The sequence below is a fragment of the Eleutherodactylus coqui genome, chromosome 2 (genome assembly GCF_035609145.1).
Source record: "Eleutherodactylus coqui strain aEleCoq1 chromosome 2, aEleCoq1.hap1, whole genome shotgun sequence".
Classification (NCBI taxonomy): domain Eukaryota; kingdom Metazoa; phylum Chordata; class Amphibia; order Anura; family Eleutherodactylidae; genus Eleutherodactylus; species Eleutherodactylus coqui.
Genome location: NC_089838.1, coordinates 52,177,293 through 52,195,176, shown reverse-complemented (window position 1 = coordinate 52,195,176; position 17,884 = coordinate 52,177,293). Strand labels below are relative to the sequence as shown.

The 17,884-nt window shown below is 51.2% G+C and overlaps 1 protein-coding gene across 11 annotated transcripts in view; it reads left to right on the top strand.

Moving 5' to 3' along the window:
- Positions 1 to 17,884, top strand: part of ERC1 (ELKS/RAB6-interacting/CAST family member 1) — a 96,183-nt gene that overhangs the window by 22,253 nt on the left and 56,046 nt on the right. For 5 of the 11 annotated variants that reach the window (XM_066590948.1, XM_066590947.1, XM_066590946.1 and 2 more), the window contains exons 3-8: positions 3,907 to 4,323; positions 5,622 to 5,696; positions 6,070 to 6,225; positions 9,500 to 9,592; positions 10,241 to 10,408; positions 14,246 to 14,413. In XM_066590948.1, coding sequence (XP_066447045.1) covers positions 3,907 to 4,323; positions 5,622 to 5,696; positions 6,070 to 6,225; positions 9,500 to 9,592; positions 10,241 to 10,408; positions 14,246 to 14,413 — 1,077 coding nt within the window. Of the gene's footprint in view, positions 1 to 3,078; positions 3,772 to 3,906; positions 4,324 to 5,621; positions 5,697 to 6,069; positions 6,226 to 9,499; positions 9,593 to 10,240; positions 10,409 to 14,245; positions 14,414 to 17,884 lie in introns of those variants that run through there. The other 6 variants (XM_066590951.1, XM_066590950.1, XM_066590949.1 and 3 more) reach the window with 2 other exon arrangements.

The following is a 17,884-nucleotide window of genomic DNA, read 5'->3' as shown; positions in this document are numbered from 1 at the left end:
TCCAGACAATCCTACGAATTACAGCACCAATCCCTCTTCCTAGTGCTACTTTGTACCTGTGCTGATACAATATATCAGTCTGGAGTCCACAGAGGATTGTCTAAACTAGATACATGGTAATAAAACCTCCGCCGTGAAAAGGACAGGTTTTCGGCAAGAATGCTTCCTTTTGCTGACGGCAAGCAGCATACATGGGGAGTGGGGAATTTACGAAGACTGATGTGCATTTCATCTGATGTGCATTGGATTAAGATGCATAAAGTTAAGAGACAAACTCTTAATTTGGCGTCGGGAAACATTTTCTGGGGTTAATTGCAGAATATCTGTCGGCCATGTGGCGTAAAATCAGGGGGGAAAAAGACACCCATTTTTGCACCATGAAGGTGCGTGCAATAGAAAACTAGCGCAAATCGTGTAATAAATTCCCCTCCTCCATCAAAGAACACTGTAGGATTTTTAACCCTGATGTCTCCTGGGGGCGCTCCTTGGCACAGAAATGGGGGACTGTGGATTGTGCCAAGATGCTGCAAGAAGCAGATTGCAGCCGGAAGTGGGGGGAGGGGACTATTAGACTCTGTGCACAAGTCCCTCATTAAAGCGATAGTTCTCCAACCGCGCAGGGGAAGCAGCAGGGAGCCGCTGTACTTCGTAGTGACAGGTACTCGCCGGTGCCAGCAGCCGGTCGGGATGTTCTACTCGTTGCTGTATAACTAGGGCAATTCCCCATTCTGGACTCTAGGAAAGCCAAGTGTCGCCCACTATAAGCGATCATTGTGTTTGGTAATCTCTCCTGCCTTTCCTTATATCTGTTTCTGGGAAAGCTGGGTGAAAACTGGACAGATGTGTCTTGTACTTGCTGCAGCCTTGGTCTGCTATTCATTTGTCTCATCACACGTTTCTAAAAAATGCAGATCAGGTTGTCAGATTTGCGCGGTGACACTTCACAGTCATTAATCAAGTCCTCAGCGCAGTCGTGTTGCCCCCCCCACCATCCCCCCCCCTCCCGGCAGGGACGAAGAATCTTGAATCCTTTAACTGTTTAATTGGCTTCCGACATCTAATCCGCCCGCCGCTATCAACTTAAATGCATCACAGTGCAGAGGGCACATCCAGGGACCTACCATGCAGCTCCCAGCATGCCCTGACAGCGCACCACAAGGCGCTTGCTTACTTCACATGTGCACCATTGATCCAGCTTTCCTGCACTCCTGAATGGCAAATTGGATTAGTAATGTGGCAGTACAGGAGCCACCGCTGTATAACGCGTAGACTTGTCACTCCCCTCTCCCCTACTCCTCTAACATGGCCGCCATTACCGCTCCTCCATAATGGCAACCCAGCTTTTTCTGAATCCTGAAAGACGGAGCTGCCAAGGTGCTGGAATGGAGTCAGGACTGGCCATTCATGGGTCTGGGAAAGATGGGCCTGCCCCTTTGCATTATGGGGTCCATTGCTGTTAGCCTTCACGCCCTGTCCTCTTGCGGTCACTATGATGGGTTCTGTCTTCTGATATTAATGGGGGTGTATTTAACCCCTTTCCCCCTGGTGTCCAGCCCGCTGCCCAGCTTTATATACACAGAGGGAGGAATATTTCCAGCGGGTGGTTAGCAGAGACATTCCTGCCATTCCTCCACTGGTGGGGTGTGGGGTGCAGTGTTGGGGGGTGGCAGTTGCTCCTTTTTCTTGCTCTGGATGAGCCACAATTTGCTATCTATAAGGAGCAACTAATGGTAGTGATAATGGCTGCACACAATGGCGCTGCAGCATCCCCCCCGCTTATGGCACTGTGCCATTCTGAGCGTGCCGCCATTAACTCCTGCAGGAGACTTAAAGGAGCCACCTGCGCTCCCACAATCCCTTATTTTATTAATGCATTTGCTGCTTGTGGCCCCATGGTCATCAGGGCCACAGTGGGGGTGGGGAGATGTGCAGAATGACTTCACAAAGGAACCCCAAACAAGTCCCGCTGTGTATTCCAGCTTCATCCGTTTATACAGGACAAGTTGTATAGACATAATTAGTGGTAGAGTAATGATACTATGTCACATCCCTGATTGGAGGTTTATTCACAGCCCTCTGCTGCCCCCTGTGGTTGAGCGCTGATACTGCTGTGTTTTAGATTGTAGGTCCTGTTATTTGGATGGACTCCCCTCATAACCTGCCGGTTTCTCTCCTCCGCTTACCAGATGCTGTTATGAGTTCTATTACTTTTACTCCAATCACATCCAGAGCTGCATTCTTAATTCTGGAATCTGACACAAGGAATCCCTTACTGCTCAGCACTTGGTTGTGTTGCATTATGGGATTGTTTTCTAAATCTCTCACTGCCGGATATACGCTGAACCAGCTAGGAACAGCAAGAAGATTTGTGGCTGCAGCTCTGGATGTGATTGGAGTATAATTTAATAATCAATAGAGCTCTTTAGGATTTTTCTACTCTCTGCCCTTCTTACGTCCTCAGGTGAACCTGTGCGCTATGTGGCGAGGACATTGTGTATTCCGCCTGTATCTGCGCGATAATTCATCTTGCGGCCCCCTTTGTCCTCCTTCTTGGTGTTGGGGCAAGGGAGGGGGGTCATTGTCTTGCAGTCTGGATGAGCCTTGCGATTTATAGTCACGCACCTGACTGTAGAGCGATGGCTGCGATGAGCGTCACCAGGCGCTGCCTTTTCCAAAGTATGAAGCCGTACGTTATCACCATCTGCGGCAGCTTGACATGGGAAAACTTGCCATGTTGTAGTGAGCGGGGCCTCCAACTGTCTCTTTGGCTTGTGGCTGCTACAGCGGTCATATCGCTCTTATTGTTAGGTAGCGGACGGCGGGTGACGGCGCGTACTGGTAACCTCTCCTGCCTTTCCTTATATCTGTTTCTGGGAAAGCTAGGTGACAACTGGACAGATGTGTCCTGTACTCGCTGCAGCCTTGGTCGCGCTCTTTATTTGTCTCATCACACGTTTCTGGAAGCTGCTGATCAGGTTGTCAGATTTGCGCGGTGACGCTTCACAGTCATTAATCATAAGTCCTCGGTGCAGTCGTGTTGCCCCCCCCCCCCCCACCATCCCCCCACCACCACCCGGCAGGGACGAAGAATCTTGAATCCTTTAACTGTTTAATTGGCTTCCGACATCTAATCCGCCCGCCGCTATCAACTTAAATGCATCACAGTGCAGAGGGCACATCCAGGGACCTACCATGCAGCTCCCAGCATGCCCTGACAGTGCACAAGTCGCTTGCTTACTTCACATGTGCACCATTGATCCAGCTTTCCTGCACTCCTGAATGGCAAATTGGATTAGTGATGTGGCAGTACAGGAGCCACCGCTGGATAACACGTAGACTTGTCACTCCCCTCTCCCCTACTCCTCTAACATGGCCGCCATTACCGCTCCTCCATAATGGCAACCCAGCTTTTTCTGAATCCTGAAAGACGGAGCTGCCAAGGTGCTGGAATGGAGTCAGGACTGGCCATTTATGGGTCTGGGAAAGCTGGGCCTGCCCCTTTGCATTATGGGGTCCATTGCATTAGCCTTCACGCCCTGTCCTCTTGCGGTCACTATGATGGGTTCTGTCTGCTGATATTGCTCTTCAAGGGTTAATGGGTGTGTTTTTACGATCAGCGTCACCAGGCGCTGCCTCTTCCAAAGTATGATGCCGTACGTTATCGCCATCTGCGGCAGCTTGACATAGGAAAATTTGCCATGTCGTAGTGGGCGGGGCCTCCAGCTGTCTCTTTGGCTTGTGGCTGCTACAGCGGTTGTATCGCTCTTATTGGTAGGTAGCGGATGGTGGGTGACGGCGCCTACTGGTGGCCATTACCGTGCTATAGAGATTGTCAATCCAGACCTTGAATCTTGCTTTAAGTGTCAGTCTTTACTGCTTTATCTCCTCCTTTTTCTTTTCTTGCAGCATCTCCAAATGACCATCCAGGCGCTACAAGATGAGCTGCGCATCCAGCGGGACCTCAACCAACTCTTCCAGCAGGACAGTGGGGGGCGCACCAAGGAGGTCTTCACCTCCGAACTGACCGAGGAAAACTTCCGCATCCTGCATGCCGAGCACGACCGCCAAGCCAAGGAGCTGTTCCTGTTGCGCAAGACGCTGGAGGAGATGGAGTTACGGATCGAGACGCAGAAACAGACACTAAACGCCCGGGACGAGTCCATCAAGAAGCTGCTGGAGATGCTGCAGAGTAAGGGGGTCTCCTCCAAGGTGATGGATGAGGACCACGAGAGGACGCGGAGACTGGCTGAGGCCGAGATGCACGTCCACCACCTGGAGAGCCTGCTGGATCAGAAGGAGAAGGAGAGCAACATGCTGAGAGAGGTCAGCCCATCCTCCACTCACAGCCAAAGCTGCAGAGAAAATCCTCCTGCTTGTCACATGGACACAAACATAACCGTGCAGCTGAACACCCATCATGCACTGCACATAACAGTGTGGGGGATGTAGCCCCCTCCCACCCCCCAAGCTTTGGTTGTGATTGGAGTATAAGCCTTAAACAAGATCCGTGCATCATAACATACAAGCGTCGGCAGTATAAAGGTTAATGTGCTGATCCGCTGCTACAGGGTACGTTAAACAGACGGCTACTTTCCTGTTTCCACGACGACTGTTGCTATGGTGGCCGTGGGTGTCGGATAAATGCTCCTGTTCAGTAGCTGGAAATAGTTTTTTGCAGGGAAGATGGCGCGGTCTGCAGGCGGCGAGTGATCTGCCACACCAGGGGGCGACGAGACCCCCGCCATGCTGCTAATCCGCCCCCTGACACGTACAATAGCCACACACGCTGCACGCTCTATACTTGGTTAATTAAAGAGCATTTCCGCTTTAAAAAATCACTGTGAGTCACGCTAGACTGTCTGCCTCATTACTGGGGTCTCCCTCCCAAGGTTATAGGGTCACTGCACCCCCCCTGACTCGTTCACCCAGCTTTCCTGTAGGGCCAAGAAACTGGTCCTGTAGCTTTAAAAGCATAATCTGACCGGCGCTGCACGTATAGAAGGCGATGATCTTGGAGAAACGCGCTGTCATAGTGAAATCGTATTTACCCCACTCCCTGTGGGGTCACCTGCACTCACTTGTAGGGTGATGACACCAGACTGCCATCTAGTGGATGAGCTGGGGACTGCAGCACCCTGCAGATTGTGATTGTTGGTGAGTTGCACAGGGGGGGTTAGTGATATAGAAGGCCATATCCACGCACGACTTAACTCCTAGCTGCCATTTAGAGCCATCGGTGCCCTATGATTGATGCCCGTTGTTAATGAGTGCGGCATCTTGATACAACTTCTGCTCCTGTCCCTTCCTACTCTTCTCATTGGGGGTTGTATACAACAATTGTGCAGTGTTTCCATTGCAACCTCTGTTGCCCCCCTAGTGCCATCCTGCATTGTGGGCTCGGTGGATACCATGCATTAGCATTGCCCTGTGTTAATAGACATCCCTTTGCCTTGAGTAACCTGCTGAGTTGATCTCAGCCACATCCTGCCCAAAGGGAGAATGCGCAAATTCACTCCAGGCAACCATTCTGTCAGTGTGTGGCGTCTGGCAGCGGCAGTCTCCAAGGGGCAGGGTAGCGGCGTTCTGGGGCAGGCGACTCACCTGTGTTGTTGTCTTTGCAGGAAATCCACCGACGCTTCGAGAACGCTCCAGATTCTGCCAAGACGAAAGCCCTGCAGACCGTGATCGAGATGAAGGTAACGAGACCCCCCACCTTGGGTCTATATATAGATCTGTCGCCGGGCAATGAAGGCGGGCATAGATGGTGGAGGAGAGGGGGCATAAACGGGACGTATCATTCATAAGATTGGAGTGGGATATTAAAGGGCACCTGTCACTGAAAATCCTAACTAGTGGGCAGAGTTACGCCTAGTAAATGACCCCATAAATGTCTGTCGTTGGTGATCTATAGCATAGGGCTTGGTTGTGCACCTCTGCTCCTTTTGTTTTAGCGATTGGTAGGAAATCTCTCTGCACTCGTGCCCCACCACCCACATTTGATACGTTTTCTGTAAGTTTTCAGTATGGCGTTTGCACCTGTAGAGTCATATGACCTCAGTTATTTCCTAGGACTCTAAGATCACCTCCATGGAGCGTGGCCTGCGGGATCTGGAGGATGAGATCCAAATGCTGAAATCCAACGGGGCGCTGAGTACAGAGGAGCGAGAAGAGGAGATGAAGCAGATGGAGGTGTACCGCAGCCACTCCAAGTTCATGAAGAACAAGGTGAGGGCAGCTCTGCGCAGACATGAACGCGGCCCCCCGGAAGCTCCGGGTCCTGGTGTCTGTATTGTGCAGAGGGCCCATCAGAGAGGAAACATACAGATTTTTGAGGCTCCACTCACTTCTTGTACAATTTATACTCTCGAGCTGCATTTACTATGCTGCAGGTTTCAGAGATGAAATCTCCCAGCATTCCTTGCTTGTTCAGTGCTTGCTGTGATAATTAAGTGTCTTCTTTACTTCAGACTCTCCACTTTGACGTAGGACAAACTAGCTGCCCAACCTGCATTACAGGAGGCCAGCTAAAGTGATGACAAGCTTGCTGAACAACAGCAGAATAGTGAGTGCACCTCTGGAGTATAATACAGGATGTAACTCAGGATCAGTACAGAATAAGTAATATATGTACGCAGTGACTCTACCAGACCAGCAGAATAGTGAGTGCAGCTCTGGAGGATAATACAGGATGTAACTCGGGATGAGTACAGGATAAGTAATGTATGTTCAGTGACTCCAGCAGCACAATAGTGAGTGCAGCTCTGAAGTATAATACTAGATGTAACTCACGATCAGTACATGATAAGTAATGTATGTACACAGTGACTCCACCAGCAGAATAGTGAGTGTAGCTCTGGAGTATAATACAGGATCTAACTCAGGATCCGTACAGGATAAGTAATATATGTACACAGTGACTCTACCAGACCAGCAGAATAGTGAGTGCAGCTCTGAAGTATAATACAGGATGTAACTCAGGATCAGTACATGATAAGTAATGTATGTACACAGTGACTCCACCAGCAAAATAGTGAGTGCAGCTCTGGAGGTAACTTGTCCCACAGCGTTCTGGACAACGCACCGCAGAAGCATTCAAGGTATGATATTGAGTCAGTAGCCGCATCTCGTTGTACCAAAGTTGCAAAATTGATCTCTTGTTTTATTCCATGCGAGACTTATGATTTGATTTTGTTTTGACAAAGGAAAGAATCGTTATCCCACTGTGGGTTCTTCCGTATACTGTTATACATTGTGGGGTCTGCAAAGTATTGTAGTATTTTACATGGCCAGTAGGTGGCGGTGCAACACTGGCATTGTAGAATTTAGAGATGTAAAAGTTTTACTATCTTTTTTTGTTTTGAGGTTTTTTGTTATGTTGTATTTTCTTCTGTTCTGCCTGATAACTGAGAGCAATAGCTATATTTTGTTACAAAGCAAACTGTATAGAATTGTCGCACATGTTGTGATTCTCTCATTATTTTTAAAGGGAAATTCCACCTAAAATTATTAAAGGCCGGTCCAGTTTTAACAACTTTTTTGGCTGTCGGTGAATGAATTGCTCAGCTGATGGTTTGTTACAGTGTATCCATGCAGGTAATTTAATCTTATAGCTCTTACATTTGCTGATAAACTGTAACAAACCCTCAGCTGTGTGAAGTTGGCCTCTGGATGTAAATAGGAAAGCCTTATTTACTGACAGCAAGCAGAGGTCTTGGTCATGGTGATAAATTGTATTATTTTACAATGAATGAGGGAGATGTGTCACAACTTTAAGATATCTTTTGTCCATAGGATAGGGGATAATTAGCTGAATATTGGGGTCTGAGCTCCGGTACCCCACCAGTCAGGAGCACGAGGGGGGTGGGGCTGGAAATCCCCGAATGGTCGCACGTGCACTTCCCATGATAGATTGTCGCTTGAACTCAGCTCCGCTGTCTCCTGCGGCCCTATTGAAATGAATGGGGAGGGGGTGTACATATGTGACTATCTAGCCGTTCATTGGGGGGAGTTCCAGACCCCAGCATCGGACCCCCGACTATCAAGTAACTATTTCCTATCCATAACTTCATTTCCTTGAATAACCGTTTTAAGTTTTACTTACACAGGACTGGAGGATGGAGGTCTTTGACCCTGTAGCGCCCTAGGACTTATATGTGCCCCCTAGGTGTGGTGGGTTTGTACGGAGCAGGACCAGGAGCTGAGTTCGCTCCACACATGGCGGGTGCGGTCTGTCTTTGACAACTGAAGCCCATCCACAGCAACCAAGATCAAAGTTTGCACCGATCGCTGCTCTTAACATTTCAAATGCTGTTGTGAATTCTTACAGTGGCATTTAAATGCTTTGACTATTGTTCAGGGGTGCCGAGTGCCCCCTTCACCTTACCTTTTGAGCTGAATCAGGTAGTATATGGAGCTTAAAGACACAGGCGCTTTAAGATGAGCATGGGGCCTGTCTTAATAGAATGTCTGCAGAAATACTATATACTGCAATACTAATAGTATTGCAGTATATTGTATGTGCCATCAAATGATCGTAAATTCAAGTTCTCTAAGGCTACTTTCATACGGGCATCTATAAAAATACTAAGTTTTCGAACTGCGTCTTCAAACGTGTTTGATAGTGTTTTTAAATGTACCCCATCATTGCAGTGGGTGATGAGGTTCGTTAAAAATCTCTGAAACACACTAAAATAGAGCAGACAGTGTTCGAAAATCATGGCGATAGAAACATTCCGCTCGAATGCTTGTCTGAGAAGCCCCGTTGAAATTAAAGAAGGCATTTTACTGCATTTAGCATGGCGTCTGAAACGCTGCGCTAAACTCTGTAATAAAACACCTGCATGAGAGTGGACTGAGGGGGCTAAAAAAAAAAAGGAAAAATAATTGAAAAATTAGAAGAAACCCTTTATTTGTATTTTATAATGAAAAAAAAAATGCTAAGAACCTATAACCACCGCTGGATTCATAAACATTAGATCTGTCAAACGTACGCATTTTTTATCCTGCACGGTGAACAGTTTCCTAACAAAAACACTGAATTGTGTTTTGCTAAAAGCGATCAAAAAGTCGTATGTATTCCAGTAGAAGCTTCAGGGCGTCCCGCAAAAAGTAAGCGATCACACAGCTATATTGCTGAAAAAATACAAATGTCATGGCGGCCAGAAGGCGGCGGATAGAAATTATGTTTGTTTGTTTTTTTAATTGATTTATTTACTTACCTTTTCTTTTTGCTGTACTACTTTAAAAAAATAAGCGGTCAGTTTTGCCGCAGTGTGTACGTCGTTAAAAAAGTACCCCCAAAGATTGTAAAATATTTTATTTCACTCCACTTAGAAATTTTTCTGAAGGGAGGCGGAGAAACCAAAAATGCAGGAAAAAAAAGGCTGCGGGGGTTAAGGTGGAGTTCCCCTTTACTTTTGGGTGGCTTCTGCCCCCACCCCCACCCCACACAGATGCTGATCATGTGACTGAGTGTTTTTTTTGCTCAATGTCCTGACAGGTAGAGCAGCTGAAAGAGGAACTAACTGCAAAGGAGAGCCAGGCAGAGGAGCTGAGGAAAAGAGTGTCAGCTCTGCAGACGGAGCTGTCTGGCGTAAGGCTGCTCGTTGTCTGTCCGCTGGCTTTCCCTGTCTCTTCCTGGTGGTCTGCGCTGCCTCTAACACCTCCCTCTATCAATCAATGGCTGTCACTCACACTAACCTCTACACTTACACTGCAATCTCCGAGGCACCGACCCTTTAAATCTGGAGATTTCCGGTAAATGGAGGCCACGAACCTCTGCATCTGGTAAAGCCGGGTGACCACCTATCGGCCTGCCACTCAGCTTTCCTAGACACTAGAATGACACATAGTCCATCGTGCATGTACTAATATGGCTGAAATTACAGCTCTGCTCTCTTGGCTTCTGAATAGCAAATCTACCAGAGCAAGCAGGTCGATTTAGCATTCAGGGGGCTAGGAAAGCGAGGTGACCGCCCCAGTGGGATTGATTCTGTTGGCCATATTCCTAGCCACCCAACTTTCCCAGTGACAGATACATTAGATTTGGACCTCGTAAGGTCTTGTATTTACTGGGGGGTTTCTACTCCGGGGGGGGGGGGGGGGTGTTCTCTGTTTGGACTTGATTTTATGTCTGGTTGGGCTTTCTGAAGAGCTGGAGACGTCTCGCACGTTGGTGGCCTCTGTCTTGTCTTCAAAGCCATTCAGTTTGTTTTTTCTTGACTTTTGTCGCCCCCTGCAGATCGGACAGGTAAAGCAAGAGCTCTCCCGGAAGGACACAGAACTGCTGGCCCTACAGACCAAGCTAGAGACCCTAACCAACCAGTTCTCCGACAGCAAGCAGCACGTGGAGGTCCTGAAGGAGTCGCTGACCGCCAAGGAGCAGCGAGCTGCCATCTTACAGACTGAGGTGAGCTCCTAGGCCGAGGCTGCAAAGTATCCGCCGTCGGTGTAGAAGACTGCAGAGCGCTGGAGTAAATGGCGAGAAAAGTGTGTGTTTTATGTGTTGTGGGTGGAGTTAGGATTTTATTTTTTTGTGGGTTGAATTAAGATTTAATTTTTTTTGTGGGTGGAGTTAGGGTTTCACATGAGTCAGTGGGATTAGATATTCCTTTTAATGGGAGGAGTTAGACGCTAAGTTTTCATTTTGGTAAGAAGAGTTAGTTTAGAAAGATGGGTGGAGTTAGGCTGCCTGCTTGGGGTTGGTGGGTAGAGTTAGGCTGCCTGCTTGGGGTTGGTGGGTAGAGTTAGGCTGCCTGCTAGGGGTTGGTGGGTAGAGTCGGGCTGCCTGCTAGGGGTTGGTGGGTAGAGTTAGGCTGCCTGCTAGGGGTTGGTGGGTAGAGTCGGGCTGCCTGCTAGGGGTTGGTGGGTAGAGTCGGGCTGCCTGCTAGGGGTTGGTGGGTAGAGTCGGGCTGCCTGCTAGGGGTTGGTGGGTAGAGTCGGGCCGCCTGCTAGGGGTTGGTGGGTAGAGTCGGGCCGCCTGCTAGGGGTTGGTGGGTAGAGTCGGGCCGCCTGCTAGGGGTTGGTGGGTAGAGTCGGGCCGCCTGCTAGGGGTTGGTGGGTAGAGTCGGGCCGCCTGCTAGGGGTTGGTGGGTAGAGTCGGGCCGCCTGCTAGGGGTTGGTGGGTAGAGTCGGGCCGCCTGCTAGGGGTTGGTGGGTAGAGTCGGGCCGCCTGCTAGGGGTTGGTGGGTAGAGTCGGGCCGCCTGCTAGGGGTTGGTGGGTAGAGTCGGGCCGCCTGCTAGGGGTTGGTGGGTAGAGTCGGGCCGCCTGCTAGGGGTTGGTGGGTAGAGTCGGGCCGCCTGCTAGGGGTTGGTGGGTAGAGTCGGGCCGCCTGCTAGGGGTTGGTGGGTAGAGTCGGGCCGCCTGCTAGGGGTTGGTGGGTAGAGTCGGGCCGCCTGCTAGGGGTTGGTGGGTAGAGTCGGGCCGCCTGCTAGGGGTTGGTGGGTAGAGTCGGGCCGCCTGCTAGGGGTTGGTGGGTAGAGTCGGGCCGCCTGCTAGGGGTTGGTGGGTAGAGTCGGGCCGCCTGCTAGGGGTTGGTGGGTAGAGTCGGGCCGCCTGCTAGGGGTTGGTGGGTAGAGTCGGGCCGCCTGCTAGGGGTTGGTGGGTAGAGTCGGGCCGCCTGCTAGGGGTTGGTGGGTAGAGTCGGGCCGCCTGCTAGGGGTTGGTGGGTAGAGTCGGGCCGCCTGCTAGGGGTTGGTGGGTAGAGTCGGGCCGCCTGCTAGGGGTTGGTGGGTAGAGTCGGGCCGCCTGCTAGGGGTTGGTGGGTAGAGTCGGGCCGCCTGCGACGGGTTGGTGGGTAGAGTCGGGCCGCCTGCGACGGGTTGGTGGGTAGAGTCGGGCCGCCTGCGACGGGTTGGTGGGTAGAGTCGGGCCGCCTGCGACGGGTTGGTGGGTAGAGTCGGGCCGCCTGCGACGGGTTGGTGGGTAGAGTCGGGCCGCCTGCGACGGGTTGGTGGGTAGAGTCGGGCCGCCTGCGACGGGTTGGTGGGTAGAGTCGGGCCGCCTGCGACGGGTTGGTGGGTAGAGTCGGGCCGCCTGCGACGGGTTGGTGGGTAGAGTCGGGCCGCCTGCGACGGGTTGGTGGGTAGAGTCGGGCCGCCTGCGACGGGTTGGTGGGTAGAGTCGGGCCGCCTGCGACGGGTTGGTGGGTAGAGTCGGGCCGCCTGCGACGGGTTGGTGGGTAGAGTCGGGCCGCCTGCGACGGGTTGGTGGGTAGAGTCGGGCCCCCTGCGACGGGTTGGTGGGTAGAGTCGGGCCGCCTGCGACGGGTTGGTGGGTAGAGTCGGGCCGCCTGCGACGGGTTGGTGGGTAGAGTCGGGCCGCCTGCGACGGGTTGGTGGGTAGAGTCGGGCCGCCTGCGACGGGTTGGTGGGTAGAGTCGGGCCGCCTGCGACGGGTTGGTGGGTAGAGTCGGGCCGCCTGCGACGGGTTGGTGGGTAGAGTCGGGCCGCCTGCGACGGGTTGGTGGGTAGAGTCGGGCCGCCTGCGACGGGTTGGTGGGTAGAGTCGGGCCGCCTGCGACGGGTTGGTGGGTAGAGTCGGGCCGCCTGCGACGGGTTGGTGGGTAGAGTCGGGCCGCCTGCGACGGGTTGGTGGGTAGAGTCGGGCCGCCTGCGACGGGTTGGTGGGTAGAGTCGGGCCGCCTGCGACGGGTTGGTGGGTAGACTTGGGCCGCCTGCTTGGGGTTGGTGGGTGGGGTTAATAGGGTTTTACATTGGTCGGTGGGATTTGATGGCCCTTTTTGATGGGTGGAGTTTTGGTTTTAGTAAGTAGAGTTGGGGTCCTTTTAGAGAAGATGGTTATTGTCTGAACAAGCGAGTGGTGCCACCACCCATGGTTCTTGGGCCGCCTGTTCATACAACAGATACATCACTGATTCAAACGAGAATTGTTCAGTCTTTCACATTGCCAACAGTGCATTTACCAGACTAAACGCGCGTCACAAAAGCAAACGGTGGAGGCACTCACTTGTTCAAACAACTCTTTGGTTGCTTGGAGGATGGGGGTTAAGCCATTTGGTGTAGTGTCCTGTAATGGGGGATGTTGTTAATGTAGGGCCTGTATGTATACTTTGTGGGATGGAATTATCAATCTGGTGGCTGGAGTTGGAGAGCAGAACATTTGGGTGGGTGGAGTTGGAGGACAGGGCATTGAGGCGGGTGGGTGGAGTTGGAGGACAGGGCATTGAGGCGGGTGGGTGGAGTCGGAGGACAGGGCATTGAGGCGGGTGGGTGGAGTCGGAGGACAGGGCATTGAGGTGGGTGGGTGGAGTCGGAGGACAGGGCATTGAGGCGGGTGGGTGGAGTCGGAGGGCAGGGCATTGAGGCGGGTGGGTGGAGTCGGAGGGCAGGGCATTGAGGCGGGTGGGTGGAGTCGGAGGGCAGGGCATTGAGGCGGGTGGGTGGAGTCGGAGGGCAGGGCATTGAGGCCGGTGGGTGGAGTCGGAGGGCGGGGCATTGAGGCCGGTGGGTGGAGTCGGAGGGCGGGGCATTGAGGCGGGTGGGTGGAGTCGGAGGGCGGGGCATTGAGGCGGGTGGGTGGAGTCGGAGGGCGGGGCATTGAGGCGGGTGGGTGGAGTCTGAGGGCGGGGCATTGAGGCGGGTGGGTGGAGTCTGAGGGCGGGGCATTGAGACGGGTGGGTGGAGTCTGAGGGCGGGGCATTGAGACGGGTGGGTGGAGTCTGAGGGCGGGGCATTGAGACGGGTGGGTGGAGTCTGAGGGCGGGGCATTGAGGCGGGTGGGTGGAGTCTGAGGGCGGGGCATTGAGGCGGGTGGGTGGAGTCTGAGGGCGGGGCATTGAGACGGGTGGGTGGAGTCGGAGGGCGGGGCATTGAGACGGGTGGGTGGAGTCGGAGGGCGGGGCATTGAGACGGGTGGGTGGAGTCGGAGGGCGGGGCATTGAGACGGGTGGGTGGAGTCGGAGGGCGGGGCATTGAGACGGGTGGGTGGAGTCTGAGGGCGGGGCATTGAGGTGGGCGGAGTCTGAGGGCGGGGCATTGAGGCGGGTGGGCGGGCATTGAGGCGTGTGGGTGGAGTCGGAGGGCGGGGCATTGAGGCGGGTGGGTGGAGTCGGAGGGCGGGGCATTGAGCCCACATTTTACATTTTAGTGGCTGCAGTTAAAGGTCTGAGTTTTATGGTGTGTATGCTGATCTGTTGGAAGGGGATAATGAGTATGACCTACATTTTGTGGGTGGAGTCAATCACTCTGATGATAGTGGGTGGAGTCAGACTCGTGTGCTACACAGGTGGATGCACTTCGCCTACGGTTGGAGGAGAAGGAGACCATGCTGAACAAAAAGACAAAGCAGATCCAGGAGATGTCGGAGGAGAAGGGTACCCTGTCCGGGGAGATCCATGACCTCAAAGACATGCTGGATGTCAAGGAGCGGAAAGTCAACGTGCTGCAGAAGAAGGTACAAGATCTCTGCTTGCTGTCAGTGAATAGGAATATTTTTGTTTACATTTGAAGACTGAAAACCAATTCTGGTCTAAAACGTCTCTCAGCTGAGGGTTTGTTACAGTGTATCCAGTTAAACAATCTACTGTGGGGTAAACGCACCAGCTGTGTGACTCTATTGTCCTGATACTTTGGTACAGTGTATCAGTGCATCAGACTATACACAGTTTGCATGCTACATGCGTATGGGAAAGATGCTGACACTGCAACACGACTTTGTGCCTTTAGTAGGATCACTAGATTGTGAGCTCCAGTGAAAAATGAGGCTTATGTCCTGGGATCAGTATGTGGTGTAGTTCTGCACTACTACCAGTAGATGGTGCAGTCTGACCATTGCTCTGTTAGTATCACTGTCTATGAGTTAGTGATCCCACTATAGAGGGTTGTGTCTGGCATTGCTGGCTGGGGCTTGTAGTACCACCCGAGTCTGTTAGCCATGTTTAACCCCTCAGTGATGCAGTCTATTTTGGATTTGAGGGCGCAATAATTTGGGGTGGATTTTTATCTCTACTTCTTAAAAACCATAACTTGTTTATTTTTCCATGGCCGTATGAGGGCTTGTTTTTTGCGTGGCGAGCTGTTGTTTTTACTGGCATCATTTTTCGGTAATGTATTGTAGAAATTTTAATAATTTCTTTTTGGAGGGCAGGAAGAAAAAACACATCACTTCAGCATTTTTTAACCACATTACTCATGAAGCATAAATGTCGTGGTAATTTTTTTTTTCTGCGGGTCAGTACGATTACGACAATACCAAAATTTATATATATTTTTTCTAGGCCTTTCCATCATTGCATTAACAGTCCTATAACTTTAGGACTTTTCCATGGACGGAGCTTTGTAGAGGCTTGATTATAGCGCGACGAGCTTTAGTTTTATAGGTACCATTCTGAGGTACATTCGGCTTTCTTGATCTTATATCTATATATAATATATTTTCACATTTTTTATTTACCTGCAGGAGACTTGAAACTATGATGCTACAAGTGCACTAATAATACATTGCAGTACTTCTGTACTGCAGTACATTATTGCTTCTTATAGTGATCACAGACCAGGACAGACCTGGATGCCATGGCAACCTATCGGCCCTCTGTAATTGTATGTTGGAGGTCTAATACAGTCACATAGGGAGTGCCCTCTCTCTGTGAGCCCTTTAAGTTGCAGCAGGATACTGGCTGTCAGTCAGTCATCTCCTGCTGCGGATGGTTCAGATGCTGCGCCCACACCATCCATAGGACGTAAATGTGCATCTATTTGCAGGAACTGATTCCCAGCCGGGCCGTACATTTGCTCTCTGGGGCGGGAAGGTGGTAAAGGAATTGTCCCACAAAAATAAATTGTCCCTTCTCCACAGAATAGGGAATAAGTATCTGATCGGTGAGTGACCAACTGCTGGGACCCCCAACCATCACGTGGACAGCTGTCCCAAGGGTCTCTGAATGAACGAAGCTGTGGTTACGTCTGTCCGCTAATGCTATTTATTTGCATGGGACTGTCAGATGGCCGGGTTCAAGGGGGATCACTGAACAGGGGTTATTCTTTATGGGGCACTTTTGGGCTCCTCTCCCTTATTTAGGCTCTTCCCCTTAGTCCATTTGTACCAGTTACTTGATCAGCATACTTTTTGCACTTGAAGTATAAAATTCTTCTTTCTGCTGACGACTATATACGAGCTAGTATGCGTACTATAGGCGATTGCCACTTCTGAGGGGGTCTCAAGCTCCAGGCTAAGCAGTGTTGGGGCAGAGAAGTTGTTACCTTACACTGTGGGAACCCTTGTGTGTGTTGCGGGGAGACCCCGTACTGTGGGTGCAGGCAGCTGGCACATCATCAGTCCCCTGCCTCTCTTCACCTGGTGTCGCTTTGCAGAAACTTCCCTTCTCCTTTGTCAGGAGCCGCTGACCTGGAAACAGTAATTGGTCGCAGTAATAACAGAGGCTCTCCGGTGACACCACGCTCACCATTATCTACCCCCGTCATCGCTGGCATCCAGCCCTTGCCCATTCATGTCTGTTGGAAATGTCGATGGCTTCTAGACATAACTGGCACTATGGCAGGGTACAATGGTGCCAGACCTGGTCTACCTGGTAACCCGCAGGGCGCTGTGCCATCTACAAGCCTCATTAATAAACTGCTTTAGATTAGTGGGAACTGAACCTGACTTAGATTATATCAAGGTCCAGCTGTCTGGCTTCCCTTTAATGGGGCGGTAACCCCAAATTCAGCAGTGATAGTATCCCCCACGCTTATGGACATGAATGTCTCTGGAGGGTCTCGGCACTAGAGTTATGTCTTAGAAAGTAGTGATCATGGGGGGCCGTGGGTGGAGGGGGTCTGTATGCATCCTTTCACTCGTCTCATTGAAGAAGACTATAGTCATCCTCTTCCCAGCCTGAAATAGCTGATAACAGGGAATAATAGATGCCTTCCTGCCCTACAGTCAACCTGTTCCCCACTTGAAACGGCTGATAACAGGGAACAGTCGGACCCCGAAGTGAATTGTGCAGGCCAGGTTAATGGAACAGAAGAAATCAAAATACATTATACAGAAACGTCTTTATACCCCAGACCTTAAAGAGCTTGTCGGGACTCTTCCTATCCATGACCTATCCTCAGGTCATCAATAGTTGATCAGCAGGGATCTGCCGATCAGCAGATTCCTGGTCCCGCTGTCAGTATGAGCCTGAGTGGCAGACCCCTGGATTTCAGAGATCTTAAGAGTAGGCTACCACCTAGAATGGACCTCTCAGCCCCCACAGGTCTTTCGAGCTACCAGAGGCCCAGCTGCCAAGATTATTCCCTTACTTCAAGGGGTAAAAAATTTACTAAGACTCCGGGCCATAGTACCCGGACCCCCAAATCAACAGGGAGGGGGACAGTATTTGCGCCTTTTTTTGGTAAAAAAAAAACGAATGGGAATTCCAGACTCAAAGTGAACCTAAAACCACTGAACAAATTTGGACCAGGGAGCTTGGTCTCAAGAGATAAGGCAATATTCCTCAAACGCCAGGGTACTCTTAGCAATATGGAAGATTCTTCAGATATTCAGGAGGTTGATTCAGGGGAAAAATCTGAGAGTCCTGTCGGACAATGTTACAGTCGTAGCATACATACGGCATCAAGGAGGAGCCGGTCAGATGCTATTACAGAATATAGAACAAAAAATTTTTCATTGGGCAGAAAAACATGTCCAGTCAATTTCAGCAACACACCTGAAAGGAGTCCAAAATACAGCAGCAGATTTCCTAAGTCACCAGAGGTTGGATCCTGGGGAGTGGACCCTCTCCCAGGAAGTGTTTTAGGGGTTGACTTTCAGATGGGGAGTCCCCAGGATAGATTTATTTGCGACAACAAAAAATTGGAAGGTAGAGGAATTTTTTTCTCTCAACCCGCAGGACCAGCCGTCTGGCCTGGACGCTTTAGT